Source organism: Garra rufa, chromosome 1 (assembly GCF_049309525.1).
Source record: "Garra rufa chromosome 1, GarRuf1.0, whole genome shotgun sequence".
NCBI lineage: Eukaryota > Metazoa > Chordata > Actinopteri > Cypriniformes > Cyprinidae > Garra > Garra rufa.
The window spans coordinates 46,246,732-46,270,458 of NC_133361.1; the positions used below are offsets into that span (position 1 = coordinate 46,246,732).

Genomic DNA, 23,727 nt, shown 5'->3' on the forward strand with positions numbered 1-23,727 from the left:
TTTGTGTGTGTGTGTGTGTGTGTGTGTGTGTGTGTGTGTGTGTGTGTGTGTGTGTGTGTGTGTGTGTGTGTGTGTGTGTGTGTGTGTGTACTGTTTATTAACACACAAATGCATATACATATTTGTGACCCTGTACCACAAAATCAGTCATAAGGGTTGATTTTTGAAATTGAGATGTATTCATTATCATTCATAAGGAATCCGAGGGTGCAAAATTGCCTTTAAAGTTGAAGTTTTAAGCAATGCATATTATTAATCTGAAATTACGTTTTGCTATACAAAAATAGCAAATGATCCCATACAAGGTATTATATGAACAAAAACGTTTATTTTGGATGCGATTAATCACGATTAATCGTTGCCCATTGTTTTTAATATTTGTAAATGTGTGTCTGTAATTTAATGTTACCAGGGCTTTGGCAAAGTAAAAGCCTTACACCAAATCTACTTTTAGTTTACTCATTTTAACCACTAGATGTCACTGAGAACACAACAAACAAACACAACTCTCTGGTGCAAAGACGTTTTCTCTCTCTCTCTCTCTCTCTCTCTGAATGACAGATGGATAGAGGGATTATCTTGGTGATTTTAGGCAAAGATTAGAGGACAGCAGATGCCCTCTGTGGGTGGAGAGGAGCATTAGGGAGGGGAGAATGAAGGGATGGATGAATAAAGGTATAAGCAGAAAAAAACTGATAAGCATCCACGTGGGCAAGTAATCAGAGTGATTTTGGCTTATATTGTGATGCAGATTCATACAAACACTTCGCCTACCACACGTCTGCTATCTCACAAGAGCAGTTTCTTGTGCCTGTTTGATCAGTTATTATAGTGCAAGGAATAAATAATACACAGGTTACACATTTAAGTAGTTTTATTGTACACAGGGAATGTTCACATATACAATTTGTACACATTTTTTTTTTTTCATAATAGTATAATTTCTATTTTTTTCTCCAAAGGGAAAACATTTTGTTGCTGTTTTGTTTATATTGTGCTGACAAGTCAAGTTACATTTAGGAAAACGAAACAAGAAAGAAAATTAAATATTCAGGAAAGAAGCGCAAACAATACAAACACGTGAAGCAGAATAACATCAAATTATGGGGCAGAATTAGACGGTCACTAATTTACCATCATCCTCTTTACATTCCCTAATGCTGTTTTGACTGAATGGTCTCTAAATGGATGTACATGAGGAGAAATCTGCATATGCTGAGATTACAGCCCATCAACTTTCCACGCTGATCTATAATCTCAACGGCACTTACACCTTGTAAATCGCCTGGCATTTTGTTTATTTCTGTTTGTGCGTGTCTATATTTGTGGACTCTTGGCATTCCTGTAGCTTAAATCATGGGTTTAGTTCTCATGTATCCACATTATTCTTCAACGCGAAAGTAAGCCTAGGGGCGAGACTTCCGGTTCATTATCCGCTATAGTAAAATGTGACCCTGGACCACAAAACCAGTCATAAGGTCAAATTTTACAAAACTGAGATATATACATCATATGAAAGCTCAATAAATAAGCTTTCTATTGATGTATGGTTTGTTAGGATAGGACAATATTTGGCCGAGATACATCTATTTGAAAATCTGGAATCTGAGGGTGCAAAAAAATCAAAATGCTGAGAAAATCACCTTTAAAGTTCTTCAAATTAAGTTCTTAACAATGCATATTACTAATCAAAAATTACATTTTGATATATTTAGAGTAGGAATTTTACAAAAAATCTTCATGGAACATGATCTTTACTTAATTTCCTAATGATTTTTGGAATAAAAGAAAAATCAATAATTTTGACCCATACTATGTATTTTTGGCTATTGCTACAAACATACCCCAGTACACATCTGCAAATGCATAAATGTAAATTTAAATGTACAAATGACTATAAATTTGCCTGGTAGTAATATAGATAAACCTTAAATGTGCATAAAACAGATTCATCCACAGATTTATTGACTATGTGTGCATGTACAGCGTGTAAGCTTGTGAAAACGTGTATATGTCAGTAATATAGTGCAACAAAAGATGAAAACACGCTGGTGCACTGATCCAGTGATGAGGATTTGGGTCATTTAAACTCGCACACACATTCACTCATGTTTAAATTACTAGTTTATGCTAAAATGAAAATTAAGTCATTATTTACAGAGTGTTTTCACAACGCGTCATTAATCGGCCATATTGGCGGCACTGAATGTAAACAATGCCACTGAACCAAACGAAACTTGCATATTTTGCTGATTATTGCTGCTGAAAATGGTCAATTATTGTCATGTTTTGGGCTGTACTAATCAGTCGGACCAGCAAAAACTTTTAGAGTACTACCCAGATAGCACAGGTACGTCTGCAAGATGTCTGTTGAAGATTACTTGATCTGGAAAGCATCTGCTGTGTATAAACATCTGGCAGATGTCTGTAAGATGTCAGTTTTACATACAATCAGAAACATCTTAAAGACGTCTAATAGACGTCTATTTGACATCTGATAGGAGACATCCTATAGACGTATTGCAGATGAGCAAACAATCAAAAAAATACGTCTTGCAGATGTAAATGCAGACATCAAATAGACATCTCTGAGATGTACCTGTGCTATTAAGGTATAGACTGCCAAAAGTGATAGCACATGTACATCTCTGAGATGTCTATTTGACGTCTGCATTTACATCTGCAAGACGTATTTTTTAGATTGTTTGGCCATCTGCAATACGTCTATAGGACGTTTCCTATTAGGTGTCAAATAGATGTTTATTAGATTTCTTTAAGACATTTATGATTTAGAATGTATGTAAAACTGACATCTTACAGATGTTTTTACACAGCCGATGCTTTCCAGACACAGTGATCTTTAACAGACATCTTGCAGACGTACATGTGCTTTCTGAAAAGTTCTAACAAATCAAGGAGAAGAGTGCAAAAAACTCTCTGAGGAACAAAAGGCATTTGTTGTTGGCCAAACTGACCCAGGATTTCCAGAGCACAAATCTTGACAACATTCATCATTTTGGTCAGGTAATATATAAATATCAGGATAATATCTTAATTAATACTGCTCATTTGTATCTTTACCACCGATTAACTTTAGTTTGTAAAGGCCTTCTCTATTTGATTTAGCAGCTTCCACATATAATGTGTAAATAATGGCGAAATTTTCATTTTTGGTGACTGTCCTTGGATATTGTGTATAAGTGCACAAACTTATGATCAAATAAATGTCTACAAATCCATAGATTTGCTTGAACCCTATTACCATTTAAAGCACTGGATAAAACAAAAGGAAGTGAGCACAGTTAGGAAACTTACACATACACACTCACCATGAGCACACACACACACACACACACACACACACACAGAAGCTCATATACCATATACTTGTACACCACAACCATGAACATGTCTTATATCATTGTGTCATTTTAAGTGCATTACAGTGATTTTGGCAGGAAGCCTAAAATACTGAACATATAATTCACAGAGCACCACTGTATTCTCAGTCTGAAACACAAATGACTCACATCAACACACACAATTCAGTGTGTATGTTTATAAAACAATCATGACAGAATCTGATCATCAGTTTGGAAACTCATTTGCTCTGTTACTTACACACTCACACATTCACTCATTCACTTTACTCCGTATTGATCTTTATTTTTCAACTTTTAGATATAGACTTAGATATAATTTTTTCTCACTATGTGAGATCTCTGTCTCCCTCTATGCCATATAAATAACTATTCGTCCCGACTGGTTGAACATAATCTTCTGTTTTATCCCAATCTGATACCCATCCTGCCCCAGCACCTCCTCCGTTTGGACCACCAGTATGGGGATTGTTTATAGCTCCGTACTGTCCGCCAGTCCTGTACAGCTCTTCCGTTTCATTGGCCAGTTCATCCTCTCCCAGAATTCCACACTTCTCCTCACTGGTATTCTCAGCATCCGCCCATGGCTGCTTCTCACCTGATGCAAAGATCCCTAAGAACGAAATAAAATATGGCATTTCAGGAAAAAAATGTAAGTAATTTTTAATATTCAGTAATTTAGAATATTCAGAGATTTGAAATTATGATTAGCTGAACATAACATACCATAAAAGATCACACCTCCATAATGCACAAGTGATGCGATAAGGAAGACATATTGCCACTCTTCACGTGTCTACAAGCAAAAAATAAATAAGTAAATCCAAAAAAATCAGTCATTATAAACAATTAACAAATAGAAATCAGTTATTTGACATGTGAAGGTTGTGTGATGTTAGTACGTACCTTATGTTTGGTCATGGCTCCAACTATGAGCGGACACACCATTCCTGACAAAGTTCCCACTCCATTGGAGATTCCCATCAGGATACTGGCATAACGTGGAGCAATGTCAAGATGATTCACATTAAAGCCTAAAAGGGAAAGAATAAAAGAGGAATATATTTGTCATACATGTATCTTAGGGAACCCCGGGTAGTAAGAATTGTTTGGCTTAATATAACATAAATGATGTTGCTTACTAAATACGTAGTAGAAGACCCATGAAAGATTTATGTTATTTCAGAAATACACATCATTTCATACATGTTTTGGACTATGAGGGGGCTTGGAAAATAAAATACTGATACGATGACCACAGCTTCTGAAAGAGCTTAAAGTGGCAATATATATAAGCATAGACTTAAACCATATTCCATAACATCGATTTCTAAACGTTTCTGGATATCGAGTGAAATCCAGGCTGAGAAACTCTTTCAGTGGCTGTTGCATCATGACAAGCGTCGGCATGTTTACATCCTGCCAGGATGGCATCTAGTGGTCATCCGTGGTCTACCTAAAGCCTCAAAGGCATCAGGGCTAAAGTGTAGAGAACAAAGCCGCTAGTCTTTAGGAAGTTTTATTTGTCCACAGACATCTTCCCGTTCTTTTCTATTCTTCTTATTGCTAGGAAAGCAGTTAAGACTTACATTGCTTCTCGTGTTGCCCTTCGACTGAAAATTACAACCAAAAGCCACACTATGTGGCATCGTCTCAGTACTTTATTTTGTGTTGCTGTAAAAATAGCAACAGGTAGCGTATTTAAAACTGCAAGTTTATATCTAACAATTGCACTTTATTTATTAGAATGTTACAAAAGCATTCTGTTTATAATGACTGCACTCTATTCACGAATCCAAGAAAAATAAAGTGTCATTGTTTCCACAAAAATATTAAGCAGCACAACTGTTTTCGACAGAAAATGTTTCTTGAACACCAAATCAGCAAATTAGAATAATTTCTGAAGGATGATATGACACTTCGACTGGAGTAATGATGCAAAAAAACAGTATTGCAATTTTAACTGTATTTTTGATTTAAAAAAATGCAGCCTTGGTGGTAGTGTACACAAAAACCAAACTAATTCTTTAATGTCACTAACCTGAAATTGCAAATCCACTAAAACCAACAGCCAGTACAAGGAAAGAAATGGCTATTCCTTTGGTATGTGAGAAACCAACAACCAGAAGTAGAGTGGCTTCCATTCCAAACCCTAAAACACACACACAACAGAACAGTTTACTAGGTTTACAGTGGTTTTACTTGTGTCTGATTATACCTGTGTCGTCTATTTCCTGCATGCTCTGGTGCATCTGTCTGTGTTGTGTATGTTTGTATGCTGTGTGTGCAGATGATTGTGAGAGAGTGAGTGTGTCATGCATTGATGCGTCAGTGATTATTGCCCCAGCTGCCATTGCAGGACCAGACAGAGCAAAAATAGTCAGATAATCTGACTTCCGTCTCACACACATATACAGTTTCTGACTCTGAACACCCTCTGTTGATTAAAACACACTGGATTCTAGATTTATAACCTTTATTATAATGGAAGTTTACAACATTCTGTCATATAATGGGTATTTATTGGTCCATTTTTTTTTACCTTTTCTTCACATCTTACCTCCACAGTTCATGAGTTTGCGGACATTCGTAGTGGTCATTAAATTATGTGTTCTCAGGTAGTCGGCAAGTTGTCCACCAATTGGCACAATGATGGTCATCACTAAATGAGGAAGTGCAGACACCAGCCCCACCTGACCGAAAGGAAGAGCAAAAAGAGTAGGTATTATAGGGGTGTGCGTGCTGTGTTTTTCAACTGGTTTTGTTTTAGAACATAAATTTTACTACTTCTATCAAAGCTAAAATCTATTTTCCTAAAATCACACATTCAAATCTATTAAAATTAACTGCATAAGGCCAACAACATGCTAAATTAATACCATGACACTGCATCCATTCAACAGTCAATAATTCACAATGCAAAAACTATGCTTATTCTAATTTCAATTGGTATTTAATGTAGTCTTAAGTAGTTTTTTTTATATAGACTGTTTTCAAGATATCTCATCAATCAGCCATATTGGCGACAAACAATGCCACTGAACCAAACAAAACTCGCATATTTAACTGTTTATTGCTGCTGAAAATGGTCAATTATTGTCATATTTTGGGCTGTACTAATCGGTCAGACTGGGAAAAAACATCTGGAGTACTTCAGACTGCCAAAAGTTAAAACACATCAAGGAGAAGAGTGCCAAAACTGTCTGAGGAACAAAAGGCGTTTGTGGTTGGCCAAACTGAACCAAGATTTCCAAGGCAAGAATCAAACGCATCTTTTCCAGTCAGGTAGGTGAAATATTAGGCTAATATCTTTATATTAATACAGCTTGTATACCTTTGTCAAAATATTACACACTTTGCTGCTTACTAAGTCCTTCTCTATATGATTTAGCAGCTGCCACGTGTTTTTTCCATGGTTAAGACAACATAAATTAGCAGAACAACGTATTTAGTAGTGCATTAACCGTGCAATCCATGCTGTTGTTTACATCCGAGTATCTCCAATATGGCCATGCATCCAGGTAACTGACCAAAACATAAAATAAGTGCAAATGCTCTATATGCAGTTGCATTTTATTTAGGGTTTTTTTTCTGCGGATTGCAACCCATCATAACAGACCTGTGGTTTTATTTTTGGGTAGTGATCTGCCAGTTGAGAAGCACTGTTTTAGAGAATCATGAAAACTTAAATACTGATTTAAGTGTGTGTGTGTGTGTGTGTGTGTGTGTGTGTGTGTACCTGGTATTCATCACGTTGTGGGGACCAAATGTCCCCACAAGGATAGGAATACCAGTAGATTTTGACCTTGTGGGGACATTTCTCAGGTCCCCATGAGGAAACTTATAAACAACAATGAGTTTTTTTGATGAAGTAAAAGTATGCACAATCTCCTGTGAGGGCTAGGTTTAGGTGTAGGGTAGGTGTAGGGCCATAGAAAGTACGGTTTGTACAGTATAAAAACCATTACGCCTATGGAATGTCCCCATAAAACATGTAAACCCAACATGTGTGTGTGTGTGTGTGTGTGTGTGTGTGTGTGTGTGTGTGTGTGTGTGTGTGTGTGTGTGTGTTTCACCTTGCTGATTTCAAAGCCAAACACCTCCTCGAAGTAAGCGGGCTGGCTGATGAGGAGCAAGTAGAAGGTCCAGCTTCTGCAGAAGTTGGCCACAATGATGGCATACACTGGCATGGAGGTAAAGAACTGCCGCCAGGGGGTTTTAAATTTCTGCAGGGTAGCGAGAAACCAGAGGTCGAACATATCCAGAACAGTGCGGCACACAGCAATTAGAGATGAAAAAGATTTCGAGTGTGTGTGTGTGTATGTGTGACAGAGGGAGGGGAGATGTGTGGAAGAGTGATTAAGAGAGAAAAATAATGCCTGTACCTGCAGGGGGTTGACCAGGCCGGCGGATTCCCCGATGGCATCCTCAATGTACTTCCTCTCTTCTGGTGAGATGGTTGGGTGAACAGCTGGACTCTCATAGGAAACTAAAATCCAGAAGAGATACCAGAATATCCCAACAGTTCCTGTGAAAAGAGAAAATGATGATAAGAATTATTATATATCATGACAATTATTATATATTATATGTACATAACATATAAGTTATGGGTCAGCATGATTTTTTTTATGAAGTCTCTTATGCTTACCAAGACTGCATTTATCTGATCAAAAATACAGTCAAAATACAAAAATACAAGTTTAAAAAGCGGTTTAAATTTGAATATAAAATATATCATTTAATATAAAATATATCATTTATTCCTGTGATGGCAAAGTTGAATTTTCAGAATCATTACTCAAGTCTTCAGTGTCATATGGTTCTCAAAAAACATTTCCTATTATTATTTAATGCTGAAACCAGTTGTGCTGCTTGATATTTTTGTAAAAACTGTGATTTTTTCATGATTCTTTGATATATGTAAAGTTTCAAAGAATAGCATTAATTTGGAAAAATAATGTTTTGTAATATTTAAAATGTCTTTACTTGATCTTATTTAATGCATCCTTTCTGAATAAAACTATGGATAAATAAATACTTATCTAATAACATTTTAAGATAGTGTGTTTTAACCCCTTAACTGTCACTCCCATTTTTGAACAGAGACGTGAAAATGAAGAATTCAAACTTAAATTTTTATAATCATGAACAAAAACATTTTGTAATATGATTTTGATGTACATTTTCCACGTTAATGCAATGCCTAATTTTAAAATGGTTATTAAAGGATACATTTTGAGATTTTAAGTTTTCAACTGATACTATATGATTTCTTATGATTTCTAAAGTGTGATAGGGGAAAAAGGCAACGAGAAAGTCTGTTTGTGACAAAGGTCAGAACTCCTGTTATGAAGTAAATTTTTGAGGTGCACTCTTGTCATAAATTAATCTATTATTTTTCCTACATAATTTGTAACACAAAAAATATATAGTATAATACAGGAGTTCTCAACTCTAGCCCTCGAGGTCCATTTTCCTGCAGAGTTTAGCTCCAACCCTAATCAAACACACCTGAACAAGCTAATCAAGCTCTTCATCATTACTAGAAAGTTACAGGCAGGTGAGTTTGATCAAGGTTGGAGGTAAACTCTGCAGGAAAGTGGACCTCGAGGGCCAGAGTTGAGAACCTCTGGTGTAATATATAGTTTGTCATGATTAGATTAGGATTTATTTGTAAAATGGTGAAGTAAACTTGGGCGTCCCACAGAGGGGATGGTGACAGTTAAGGGGTTTTAAATATTGTATATTCAAGTGTCCATTTTTAATTGGTTTATTAAATAGACAAAAACATGTATATTTAGTATTAAGTATTTCATTAAGTAAGTAAATTAAATTAAGTAAAAAAAAAAAAAGTAAATTAAGTATTATATAAAACTAAAATGATATATGTGACCCTGAACCACAAAACCAGTCTTAAGTAGCATGACAATATTTGTAGCGAAAGCCAAAAATACATTGTATGGGTCAGAATTATTGATTTTTCTTTTACGCCAAAAATGCCTTGAATATTAGGTAAATATCATGTTCCATGAAGATATTTTGTAAAAATTCTACCGTAAATATATCAAAACTTAATTTTTCTATTGGTAATATGCATTGCTAACAACTTAATTTGGACAACTTTAACCCTCTGGGGTTCTTCCCCGACCAGTCACACTCAGGGCCCTCACGGTCAAAAGTGACCGGAGCCCTGAAATCATTATTTCCTTTTTTTCAGTAAAATCAATCAAATGTATTTTTGTTCAATAATATTTTTTCTTTTTTTCTGTCGTGTTTTGACAGAATTTTATGATAATAATTAATATTTATGCTACAATTATGATCTATTTTTTGCCATTGAATATAATAGAATTTTTTTTAATATATATAATTTTTATTCTTTTTTAATTAATGCTGTATTTTAGTTTAAAGTAGATACCTGGCCTATAGAAAATAATTTTTTGAAGTCGGATTTGTGCCATCTGGTGGCGTAGTGAGCATAATTACCAGGCAATATCCTATTTTAACCACTAGATGGATGTAATGCTCTCTATAGAAGGATTTGTGAATTCTAGTTGTTTTTGCACATATTTGCCAATGCCTTTTCAGGTTGTGGATTTTATTATATAAAATTAGATTATCAAAGACTATTTTTTTATTATTTGCCAAGTTTTTTGTTTGTTTGATTGGTTTAACTGGTAATTTGAAGTGCCAGTTTTACTTTATAATACAGTCAAACCAGAACATTGCATTAGAAAGAGAAACAATGGAAAGCATTTTGTTACCCATTGTTTTAATTCTAACTGAATAAAAATGCCGTTCTTTCAGTCATACCATTTTTTTTTATTTTGTAACCTTTTTATAATGAACATTTTGATTTAAATAATTTTTTGTAAAATTCAATAAACAATAACTCTTATTTAGCACAGGAATTATGAACAGCAACAGCATGGGCAACAAAATAACAGCAAAAGTATAATTATCAAACATTAAATGGAAAATAGAGAAATAAAAATATTTTAAATATCATCCTAACCCTATTTACATTTTATGTGCATTCTTTTTTTACATATTCAATGAACAGTAACTCTTATTCAAAAGGCAACAGCAATTATGAACATAAATCTAAAATAACAGAAAAGTATAACAATTGTCAAATAGTAAATAAAAAAATAGAGGAAAAAAAAGTTTGTTTTAAATATCATTCTAACTATAATTACATATTATTTACATACTAATTGTGATTACAGATCAGGTTGTGACAAATCACAACAGAGTGTCTCCATATAGCACTTTGAGCAAATGATGCTTGTTTTGAAATCTTTTTTCCGTGTGTGTGTGTGTGTGTGTGTGTGTGTGTGTGTGTGACATGGTGTGTGACTTTTGGATTTTGGATCCAATGTCTCCCTTTTATTTGATTCATAGTCTCACATTCCTCTGTTACAGTCTCACCAATCTCATATTTCCCTGTGTGTGTGTGTGTGTGTGTGTGTGTGTCTGTGTGTCTATTTTGGAACTCTGATGGCTTACAGTCTCATGCTTTCATTGCTGTGTGCTTTATTTCTTACATTGATTGCCTCTATTTCACACATTTCCCAAAATTAGCTTTTGAAATGACACACATTCATTTGTGTGTGCGTGTGTTTTTGTGTGTATAAGTGTGTGTGTGTGTGAGTGTATTGTAGTGTTTTGCACTCTTGATGTTTTAGAGAGTCACCCCTTCACAGTTGTGTGCTTTTTTTCTGGATTGTGGCTGATTTGTAGATTGTATGCACAAAAAAACTCTGTATTTTCATATTTTTGCCAATTTCCCATTCATTTCCTATGGCCGGTCATTTTGACCCGAAGACCCCGAGTGTGACTATTTTTTTTACGACCACTTAGACTTTTCCAATCCTGTCCCCAATTTTTTTGTGTGTTCATATACCAAGTACCATAAAAGTCACCAGGTTTCATACCATTCCGATGAAGCTACGATTTTTAAAATTTTTTTATTTAAAAAATTCCGGTCAAAAGTGACCGAAGAACCCCAGAGGGTTAAAGGCGATTTTCTCAATATTCTCAATAAAAAAACTATACATCAAAGGAAAGCTTATTTATTCATCTTTCAGATTCGTATACATTTAAATTTCCAAAAATTGACCCTTATGACTGGTTTTGTGGTTCAGGCTCACATATACTTACCATATACATAAAACACTGAGGACCATCCTGTGTACTGGACCAAGACTCCAGCCAAAGGCATTGCAACAACAGCACCGGCATATGAACCTGGAACATACCATTTTTATCTGTTTCATTTTTATCAGTACTATTCATTAGCATTATCATCAATGTCAGCTTTTTAAACTCAATTATTTTGATTATATCAGAAGGTTCATATAATTTATGGATTCAAATGATTGACAGATATCTCACCACAGAATGCTGTTGTTGCTAATCGACTTCTTTCAAGGGGTGGAGCCCACTTGGCCCAGATGCCGTGACATGCAGGATATGACACACCCTTCCAGTAGAAAAATAAACGTATTTAATATGTAACCATGATGGTAACAGAAAATTAGTGTGACGCTATGCATTTGGATTAATACAATTTGAATATTTAAGACTACTTCAGAAGTTTAGATCCACAAATGCACACAGATGGCATACCTCCACAAGCCCCTGGCAAACCCTGACCATGATAACACACCCATAGTGAACTCTTGCTGCCGCTGGGATCAGCATATTCAGCGTCGACGTTGCCACTATTGCGAAGCCAAACACCCTGAGACCAAACACATAAGCAGTACAGTCAACTGAGGCCTAATCCAAATGAAACCACACTAATATCTCATCACATGGAGCTGGTTGTCTTTCTCAGTTCACTGAATATTTATCAGGGTGGGTTTTTATTTTTGAAAGCCAATCACTCTATGTATGTATAAGCAAAACTTAAAGGGGTCACTGGATGCCCATTTTCCACAAGTTCATGTGATTCTTTAGGGTCTTACTAAAGGGTCTATAATATACTTTGGTTAAAAATTCTCAATAGTAGTGTAAAAAAACACCCTTTTACCTTGTCAAAATCAGCTCTGCAAAATATCAGCTCATTTAATTGCATGGGCCCTTTAAATGCAAATAAGCTCTGCTCGACCTGCCCCTCTCTGCTGTGGGCAAAGCTTATCGGCAAAACTTGCCAACAAGCACATTATTAAGTAAGGCCATTTGCAAAGATGCACAAAAAAAACCTTATACTCACTTCTGCTGTGGGTGAAGCTGCATCACAAATGATTCACACGAACATATGTAGATCGGGATCGGCGCTTTCCTTTTAAAAATGAAAGTAACGTTGTCCTCTGCCTCTTAAGTTGTTTAGATGTCGGGAGTAAATGACTACTGCTATGTTCATTATTACATCCAACAACAGAACACCTCAATCGCTCAATTAGAGTCTTCCTCTGCACCTGAGTCGACACAATAGCGATCGTATTCGGACTGTTTCAGCTCGGTGAGGGCGGGTTTAAAGTAAGATGCTCATGTCAATCAACTGTGTTTCATCACACCGACAAGAAGCTGAGAATGACCTGATTTTAAAAAGGGAATATTACTTTTAAAGATTAAAAAAATACCACCGGGTGGATTTTTATCATTGTAGAGTGGTTGTGTACACAAACTGCCAACACACATTAATGTTCACACAACTTGTAAGAGTTAGTTTTGCATCCGATGACCCCTTTAAAGTCTACCAGGGTCAAAAAAGGTTTAATTGTCAGCTTTTGCTGAACACACACTGCCAGCAACAGTCAGTGCAAAAGACAACACACTTTTGCATAACTGGCATTTGACTCAATCGGACTCCTACCACTTAAATAGCAATTTTTTATTCATAAAACTCTTGACAAAAAGAACACTTGAGAAAACATCAATTTGCAGATCACATTACCTGTTAGCGGCAAACTTTTGACAGATGAATCCCCCAGGGATTTGCGTTACGATGTAACCCCAGAAGAATGAGCCGTGTATCATCCCAACTGTCTCAGGGTCCCATGTGAACTGAGCAGCCTGGGTGGGAAAAGAGAGAGTCAAACTCCTCTAACCTGAATTAACCTCAGTCACTTGTTCTGTTATGTTATATTAGCAAAATAATAATAATAATAATAACAATAATAATAATAATAATAATAATAATAATAATAAAAGTAAGGAGAGAAAAAAGTGAAATAATCAAAAAAGTAGTAAAATCAATCAATAAATCAATCAACCTCTCAAAGTGCTGGTCAGTAATAGTAAACTGGGATTGGAAGTGACCAAGTCAATTTGCATATATTTGTGTATGCTTGTATTTAGATCAGGCTTGTGCACAATTCAGAATTTCAGAATTGGCCGCCATTCAATTCATGAGTTGGAATTTGAATTGAATTGACTCCGCCCCACAGGAAGTTGAATTTGAATTGGAGTTGGAATGACAGGAAGTGGAATTAAATTCAAAGACATTCCACACAGTCATACAACAGAAAGAATGTGTTGAATCTCACATACAGTTACGTTAATTTTGTAATTTAATAGCATAATTTCATTACACATAACTAGTCACTCCTCAACCCTGCATACATTTTGTTCCAACATATAGATAATGATCAAATTCTTGAAATAAATTACTCCCTCAATGTTTGATTAGTTTTGTTCAAAACGTTATTTTCATTTCAAAGTAATCAAATAACACAATGTAATCTATACAGGCAGTTCAAACTAATATCATTTATAGAATATGTAATGAAATCATATCTGACATATGCTGTAAAGCTTCATTGTTAAACACTTCACTTATGTGAATTTCTTTGAATTTGTATTGGATTGCAATTCTGCTTCCTTTAATTCAAATTCGAATTGTAGTTCTAGATCCTGTTTTTGACATCAATTCAAATTCAATTCAAATTTAAGAATTGAATTGGAGTTTAGGAGTCATTCTCAATTCAATTCTGAATTGTGCACAAGTCTGATTTAGATATTGATATTATTGATAACATTGACATTATCAAACTGACAGTAGTCTACACTGCCCTCCAAAGGCAAAGCGCAGTAACTAAAATGGGTTTTGTGACAACCGTTTTGTCTTGTGGCAAAGTCTCCTGGTTCAATTTTGTCCCGTTTAACTACAGTAACTACAAAATCCAAACTAATACCATATATTGTGTAAAAACTTTAAAGGCATTTTTCTCAGTTTCAGTGTTGGTGTAAGTTACTGCACTTTGCCTTTGTAGGGCAGTATATGTACCTTTAATTCTCATAAACCTATCTATGTTGTATATATCCATGCTTAGTAAATCTTATTTGTACCTTGAAGGGATAGTTTGCCCAAAAATGAAAATTCTGTCATTAATTACTCACCCTCATGTCGTTCCAAACCCACTAGACCTTTGTTCATCTTTGAAACACAAATCAAGATTTTTTTGATGAAATCTGAGAGCTTTCTGACCCTGCACAGACAAAACACAACTAACACGTTCAAGGCCTAGAAAGGTAGTAAGGACATTGTTAAAATGTCCATGTAACATCACATACGAAGCTATGAGAATACTCCTCTCAATAATGGTGGAAGACAGTGATTTGGAGGAGAAGAATTGTTGAATAAAGCTGTTTTATTTCTTTGTGCACAAAAAGTATACTTGTTGCTTCATAAAATTATGGTTGAACCACTGATGTCATATGATATCATATACTGTTTTACCAGTGTCCTTACTACATTTCTGGCCGTGGGAACATTTCAGTTATGTTGCTGTCTATAGAGCGTTTGAAAGCTCTTAGATTTCCTCAGAAACATCTTAATCTGTGTTCCAAAGCTAAAAGAAGGTCTTACAGGTTTGGAACGACATCAGAGTGAGTAATTAATGACAGAATTTAAATTTTTAGGTGGACTATCCCTTTAAATAATAAACAAAATGCCTAGTAATTAACCTAAAAATGCCCAATACAACTATTTCATTGTTTCTAAAAAATACTTTTATGACTCCTGTCTAGTCTCAATAGAGTGGATGCTCTTTAGTACATAATTTGAATTTCAGTAGGGACACTGACCACTATGACAGGTTTCTTTCCGTAGTACACCGTGTGGTCGTTGACCATGCTGACGATGGCTACACCAAGGTTACAGCGGATGCCGAACGAGATGCAGAAGCCCAGGCCGGACAGGATGGCGATGATGTAACGACGCGGCAACCCGAAACACGTGCAGTCCACGACAGGGAGCTCCTTCTCCTCCACCAGCTCCGGACGACCCTCTGCCGATAGCTCGATAGTCTCGCCATTCTCCTGCCGTTTCTCGAGGAGTCTGGAAGTGGAAACAGAAAGTATAAGGCTAACGTAAGTTGAGTACGAGCAAATAGCATAACAATGCGTAAAGATTTTCTCAATTCATATAAAAACATTAAACACAGCACTTAAACCCGGGTCATCGTCATTCTAAAGACAGCGTTTAACACCGTGTAAAGGAACGTTTCGCTCTTGTAATTTGAAAGCGCCGTTAAGCAGTTAAGGCCGGTTCACACCAAGAACAATAATGATAACTATAACTATAAAGATAGTGTTCTAAAAAATTGTTTCAAATTTAAGAGAATAACAGAGTTCACACCAGAACTATAACGATAACGATACAGGGCAACGATATCTTTGGGATCACTTTCAGAACATTTCTTTTACAGTTGATGAGTGGCGTACCGGACACCACCGCAGCCCCCGCGGTGCGTGGGGGCCCCGACCCTTTGGGGGGCCCCGTCGCAGGACATTCTAAAAGGCAGTGCTTCAAGACGCTGAAATAGACGTGAGCGTAAAAGTAGTGCAGTAGAGCGAGTTTAATGTTCTATAATAACAACCAGGGAAAAAACATTTTTCTCACATTTTACTTTAACACTATCCTTCTAAAACAAACGCGTCGTACTCAAAGAGGATAAGTTTAGGCTACGCTTAATGTGGCTAACAGAGCCCCAGGGGAAAAATTTAAAGCGTGCGCACAATAGTGTAATTCGCTCCCTCATTTTAAATCATATGCACAATTTAGGCCTACTAACTCATTCCCTTGTATTAAGTAAATTGAGTGCATGATATAATAATTTGTTTGTTGATTTGATTGAACTAAATCCTGGTCACTATTTATTAATATCATGCATAATTTAGTAACATGAGAAAATACGAATTCGTGCGGACGATTTTTTTCCCCCCTGCATGTCATGCGGGGGCTCTGTATGATTTAAGGAGGGCTTAAAAGTGAAAAAAGTGGTTCATTCTGAGCGGAATCTGTATCTTTCCATTTCTTTTTATGCCTTTCTCTGTATTATTACCGTTCAGCGTTTTCTTTAGGCTACTCAAAAAACGAAGAGAGTCTTGATCTGGTAATCTACCTTGCGCTTAGTCATAGCCAATACAGCATCATCTTTTCTAGACTTTAGCCAAATGTTTTAAACGAAAGAAAAAAACTTTAAACGCTTTAAAGATATAAAAAAAAAATTCAATATATTTAAAATGTTATATAGTTAAAACACGCTACTTACTTGTGTAAAATTGCGTTTTGAGAGGAGAAAACATACGTCGCATTTAATTACATTCAGAAATAGCTAATGTAGGCTAAAATACCGGTAGCCTAAATCAAAATGCTTACAAACATTATAAACACAACTAGGCTATTTTATTCCTATCTCTCCACAACAAATTATCCACAAAAGTATCCTTCACAAAGCCTATAACAGCACAGTGGGGCTGTTAAATATAGACTAAATATTTATTCCAGCATGGATTTCAGTCTGATTGAAAAGCAATTAAATACGCACAGTATATGATATATGCTATTAATAATAACGTCAAATGCATCAATGCAACGATAATTCACCACATTCATTAGTGATAAATTAATTGCAAATGGGAGAGACTGATTTAGGTGCACAATAATTTTTTATGCATGGCATCACTGCTGGTGGGAGGGGCCCCATCTCGTTTTTTGCGGGGAGCCTCTAAGATGTGCGGTACGCCACTGCTGATGACCGATAAAGCACTGACTGCTAATCAGGCTTCATTTAAATTTAAAGGTGTTGCAGCGCATTTGAAATAACGGGCAACATTGTAAAAATATATTGCACAGCAAACAGAGAAACATAAAATTACCTCAGGAGTTCAGCACTAGTTTGGACTACATGGTCTTGCCTCCTTTGAAGCAGTGGAAAATAGTCTGTATTGTTTTTATTTTTTTACTATATTGATTACGTTAGAGATCAGCTAGATTATGCTAGATTCACTGTTAAGATGTGCTGGAAATGTGCATGCTGAGAAGGGTTGCCAGGTTTTCACAACAAAGCCCGCCCAACTGCAACTTAAAACTAGCTCAAAACTAGCCCAGTGGCATTTTGAGGGGGGTCCCCAAGTAAAAGTCGTGTTATGGTGGGGACGGTGGGGTGGGGGTAAAATACACGTTTTTGGAGGGGTTCCCCTGGTACAGTTTGCATTCCAGGGGATAAAGATAACGTTATTAGTGTCATTTCAACCAGCGGACATTAAAAAAAACACCCGCGGAAACAGTGTTAAAGTAAAGTTAAAGGAACACTTATTCTCCAACTGTAGGACGCCACAAATATGCAAATAAGACCCAATATACGATGTAAAAGTCAAGTTATGAATATGAATACGTTCTTATCCAGGGTTTAGAATGACCCATTACGAACTATTTTAGGTGTGAAAAGCCCTTTAAAGGGTCAAAAGGTCAAAAATACTTTAATCCAAAGCAACGTTTTGGCCACATACTACGAGGATAGTTCTGGATTAATCTGTGGTTAAGTGTCTTACTCAAGGACACAATGGTATTAGTTTTATGAGTTGCTCCTTATGGGGTCATACAAGGTTAATTTTGGCTCCCCACTAGACCTCACCCCTGAAAGTTACTGAAATGAAACTGTTGCAGTCATTTTAAGTGTTTCTGCGTCTTATGCTTAGCTTTTGTATATTAAAATATTTGATGAACCAGATCTTTTATGAAACATAACTATGTTTACAGCTATGGAGCTGGAATATGAAGTCACATACACTACTAGGGAACCCTCACAGGTCATAAAACTACATCACAAACACACCTAAAAGCAGGTGGGATGCAGAGGGAAGACACAGAGGGAGAGAGGACATGGAACAAGAATGAGGCATCTCACTGGATAGCAGTACATGGGAGTCCAGCAGAGACCTAAAGAGAGACCATCTGGGTATGCAACCTGTCTGCAACGTCTACAGCCAATGAAAACATGCTTACACAGAAGCACACGAGCAAACACTTTCACAGACATATGCTCCAAAGCTTACAATAAGTATATGACTTTAAAATGCAGAGAAAATTATTGCATATCAGCATATTAGAATGATTTCTGAAGGATCATGTGACACTGAAGACTGATGCTGAAAATTTAGCTTTGCATCACAGGAATAAATTACATTTTAAAGCAAATTCAGAAACAGTTATTTTATATTACATCAATATAGCAATAATGCAGATTACTGTATTCATTGTCAAATAAACGCATCCTTAAAAAATGTAACATATAGCTGTATCAAATACAGAGAACTACTTCTGAGGTCCAGAAATCTCATACACATATCACAATATCTGTCTTAATCTTGCTCTCTCTCTCTCTCTCCCTTTATACTTCGTTCTCTCTATTTTTCTCATTCTGTCACTGTTCCTACAAAAGCAGATCCTTTATAATCCCTTCAACCTCAAACAACACACAATCAGAGACAACTGAAGAGAAATGAGAGGGAGATGATTGCACATGCATGCTTGTATGTTGAGAAGCAGATTATTCTGCAGCCATCATGTGTTGTACAGAAACTATAAAGGTGTCTTGTGGACTTTAGAAAATAGCAATGTGTTTCAATTATAACTAAAACTTCTGACTCCAATGACTCATGCATGTCCCTCCCCTTCACATTCCCCCCTTCCATCTCTTATCCACTGATAATCTGTGGCCCCACCCTCAGATTAGGATTACAGAAATTATAGATTTCCGGAGATAAATATGAGCAAAAAAAGCGTGACTAAATGGAACGAGAGAGAAATGGAGAAAGAAAGAAGAGAAGTGAGTGTTTGTCTAAAATAAAACGCACACACATTTACTTAGGAAGATGCGTAATTAAGGTTAAAGCTAGTTAAAAACAGATTGCTGCCAACAGCAGGGCACATGCTACCTACTAATGAGAATGACTGTTGGCTGTAATTACTATTTATTTTACAATGTGTTTTACTGCTTTTAACCATGTGAACATAGCAAAAAAAAAAAAAAAAATCCAGGATTACAGATCATGCACTTCTGCATCTTGTTCCACGGTTCATGACGCACCCGCTGACCTGTATGTGTGTGTGTGTGTGTGTGTGTGTGTGTGTGTGTGTGTGTGTGTGTGTGTGTGTGTGTGTGTGTGTGTGTGTGTGTGTGTGTGTGTGTGTGTGTGTGTGTGTGTGTGTGTGTGTGTGTGTGTGTGTTTAGACCATCTAATAAGAGACAGGTGTACCACAGAAGGGGGTGGTATGAGGATCTTGCTATGACAAACACTTTATTTGGGTAAAAGACATGCTGACAGAATCCTGTCCAATAGCATCTACTTCTGCGTCAGCATGTTATAAATATCTCACACGGGTATCAAAGTTGGATCAGATACAAACACATCTGCATTCTCATTATAACAGCACTATTTCAGCAAATGTATAATAGTTTTTATTGATCTCATATGCATATTATAGATTCATCAAATGACTGTATCAAGGCCAGCATGCTCAGGTGTACAATTCCCAATTGACAACATATCTCTTTCACTTTCTCATCAGCATTGACTGCTTTGATTTTGATTTTTCTTAATAAAGAATGTTCTGTCAGGGGTTATTATTAACTACAATAAAGCTAAAACCATTAAGAAAACATTTTGTTACTTGAAATAAAATAAACATTAAGTGAAACAAAGTAAAATATGAAATTATTTATTTCAGCTACTTGCCAAAGGAACATGTTTAGTTAAAATTATAGTACTAAAACAGCTACAACTAAAAAACAAAACAAAAATAATACATAACTTTTTAAAAACTTTTTGACACATTTTTTTTTTCTAAAAAAAAAAAAGAAGTTGAAGAATAAAAAAGACAAAAACACAACGAAAAACAACATAATCTCGCAATTCTGGGAAAAAAAGTTACAATTTCGAGACACAAACTCGCAATTCTGGGGAAATAAGTCACAATTGCGAGATATAAACTCACAATTCTGGAAAATAAATGTCAATTTAAAAAAAATCTCAGAAAAAGGTCAAAATATTGAGACAAAAACTCAAAAATTTGAGACAAAACCTCACAATTCTGAGAAAAAAATCACAGTTTCAAGATATAAATTCACAATTCTGGGGGGAAAAAAGTAAATTTTGAGACAATCTCGCAATTCTGGGAAAAACGTCACAATTTCGAGACATAAACTCACAACAATTCTGGAAAATAAATGTCAATTTCAAGACAAACTTGACAAAAAAAAAAGTCACAATTTTTTTTATTTTTTATTTATCCTTTATTTTACCAGGTGATGTCCCATTGAGATAGTCAAATCTCTTTTACAAGGGAGCCCTGGGGCAACAATTACACAATTTTGAGACAAAAAATTCTCAGAAAAAGGTCAAACATTTGAGACAAAAACTTGCAATTCTGGGAAAAAGGTCACAATTTTAAGACAAAAAAAACTCACAATTCTGAGAAAAAAATTACAGTTTCAAGATATAAACTCACAATTCTGGGGGAAAAAAGTCAATTTCGAGACAAACTCGCAATTTTGGGAAAAACAGTAACAACTTAGATACTCATAAATAAGGGGAAAAAGTCACAATTTCATAAACTCGCAATTCTGAGAAAAAATATCAATTTTGAGACAAAAACTCACAATTCTGACAAAAAAGTCAATTTCAAACCTGAAATTGCAATTCTTGGGAAAAAAGTCATTTTGAGACATAAATTAGCAATTATGGGAAAAAGGTCACAATTTCAAGACATGAACTCTCAATTCTGGGGAAATAAGTCACAATTTCAAGAAAAAGTCACAATTTTGAGACATGAACTCGCAATTCTGGGAAAATAAGTCAAAATTTCGCGAAATAAACTTGCAATTCTGGGGGAAAAAAGTCACAATTTTGAGACACGAACTCACAATTCTGGAAAAAGAAACGTCAATTTCAAGATAAACTCGCAATTTTAAGGAAAAAAGTCACAAATTTGAGACAAAAAAAATCCAAGTTCTCAGAAAAAGGTCAAACATTTGAGACAAAAACTTGCAACACTGGGAAAAAGATATAAACTCGTAATTATGTGGGAAAAAGTAAATTTCGAGACAAACTCACAATTCTGGGAAAAACAGTCACAATTTCAAGACATTAACTCACAAATCAGGGAAAAAAGACAATTTTGAGACATAAACTCGCAATTCTGAGAAAAAATATCAATTTTGAGACAAGAAATTCTGACAAAAAAAGTCAATTTAAAAACATGAACTTGCAATTCTGGAAAAAAGTCACAATTTTGAGACATCAAAGTTACAGTTCTGAGTTTATATCTTGTAGTTCTGGCTTTCTCAGAATTGTGACTTTGTTTTTTAATTCTGACAAATTAAATCCTGCAATTTTGACTTTATATTTGCAAATTTATATCACGCAATTCTGAGACAGAAAGTCGCAATTACCAATTTTTTCTTTATTCAGTGGTCGAAATGGGCTTCTATACTATTCATACTTTATAACCAGATGAAAAATAGTACATGAAAAGATTAGTATGTCCAAATTCACTGTATTGATAAAACAATAGTTGAAGAGTGTCCGGATGACCTACTACTTTGAGGAAGATTATGTGTGCATTCAATGGACTTGTGAATGACAGTGAGGAGACTGACGCTATTAGGTCACATGACACTACAATATAATGAATGTAGTACACATGGATTACATTACTACACACATTCATACTATAGTACTAACATAAGCACTTATTACTACTTACTAAAAAAAGTACTTATTCAAAACAGATTATGCAATTTCAATTGCAGACACTTGTTAAAAATTCAACAAGTAACACGACTGAGAAAAACAACTACAATCATCTTATATTTATTTTATTTCAGTGTTTTTAAGTAATATTATATGTAATCATCTTATTAAATTGCCTATAATTACAAGTATTACATTCATTGTTAATTATTCAAATAAATATTTTATTAAATATATATATATATATATTTAAAAAAATATTTTAAGAAACTATAATAATTAAAGTTTTATTATGACTGTAAATGAACTTTCATATTTACCTTTTGTGCATTACTTTCACCTTTTAAAACAAAAATTATTTTTAACAATGACACATCTATGACTATTTTATATTTGCATGATAAAGGACAGCATTATGATTATTTATGAGCATGTATTACACCACGTGACCATCACAAATAAATGAAAAGATCCGGAATTACAAATCAGGCTCTACTGCATCGTGGTTCAAGATCACATCACATGATTCTTTACTGATGCAAAAGACATGTACATTTCTGCTGACACCAAAGGTCTTTTAGGCACACAAACACATCAAGCATATATTGACACACATGCACTCTTTCCCATTTAATCTTGCTGTAAGAGGATGAAGGCACAACAGTAAAAAAAAAAATCACATAATCCTACAGTTCTCTCTCCCAACCCCCCTCTCTTTCTCTGTCTGACCATCACTTCATCTATGTTCTGTTCATCCTTTTATTATCTTGGCTCACTATTCTCCTGTCATTTCACATACAAAGAGGTGTTGTGAATCTACTCGCCTCTCTGACCTTGTTTGGTTAATTTCATGAAAATTTCTGATGATATTGTATAAAGGTAACAGATTAAAACTCCTCCACAAATCTCTTTTCCCCCTCCCCTACACATTTCTTTCTGTTCTACCATGAGTTTTGCGCTATGATTTTTATGCCAAACTCCTCTGACCCTCCCCTGCGTCTATTGAACAGATTGGGTCTCAGTGGGACTGTGTCACCTGGGGAGATACTTCCCCCCTCCTGACACACACACACACACGAAACCTATACACATCCCAGCAGCCTGACCTTCACATGCTTTCAGATACAGAACAGTCTAGTCAACACGCTAAACAGGAACGACAAACAAGAATAAAAATCTGTGCAAAATAGCCCCCTGGCACAGTTAGGAAATATTATCTTACATAGCTGGCCACATATTTGTAAATGCAATTTTAATTTAAAATGTTCAACCTAAAATGTTTTTCTTGGAATTAGAATGAGTCAGAAATACAGTTTGAATGAAAATATTGATGAGTACAATATGTATGTGTTTT

At 35.4% G+C, this 23,727-nt stretch overlaps 1 protein-coding gene across 1 annotated transcript in view; it reads right to left on the bottom strand.

Annotated features, from left to right (window-relative positions):
- Positions 1-856: 856 nt before the first annotated feature.
- The window catches only part of slc17a7a (solute carrier family 17 member 7a), a 35,328-nt gene continuing 12,457 nt past the window's right edge, over positions 857-23,727 (bottom strand). The window contains exons 2-13 of the mRNA XM_073841543.1: positions 15,420-15,672; positions 13,288-13,406; positions 12,015-12,129; positions 11,781-11,868; positions 11,547-11,633; positions 7,766-7,908; positions 7,457-7,606; positions 5,941-6,073; positions 5,422-5,532; positions 4,287-4,414; positions 4,107-4,176; positions 857-3,993 (exon numbers count right to left, since the gene is read on the bottom strand). Of these exons, the coding sequence (XP_073697644.1) occupies positions 3,710-3,993; positions 4,107-4,176; positions 4,287-4,414; positions 5,422-5,532; positions 5,941-6,073; positions 7,457-7,606; positions 7,766-7,908; positions 11,547-11,633; positions 11,781-11,868; positions 12,015-12,129; positions 13,288-13,406; positions 15,420-15,672 (1,681 nt within the window). The 3' untranslated portion in view covers positions 857-3,709. The remainder of the gene's footprint in view (positions 3,994-4,106; positions 4,177-4,286; positions 4,415-5,421; positions 5,533-5,940; positions 6,074-7,456; positions 7,607-7,765; positions 7,909-11,546; positions 11,634-11,780; positions 11,869-12,014; positions 12,130-13,287; positions 13,407-15,419; positions 15,673-23,727) is intronic.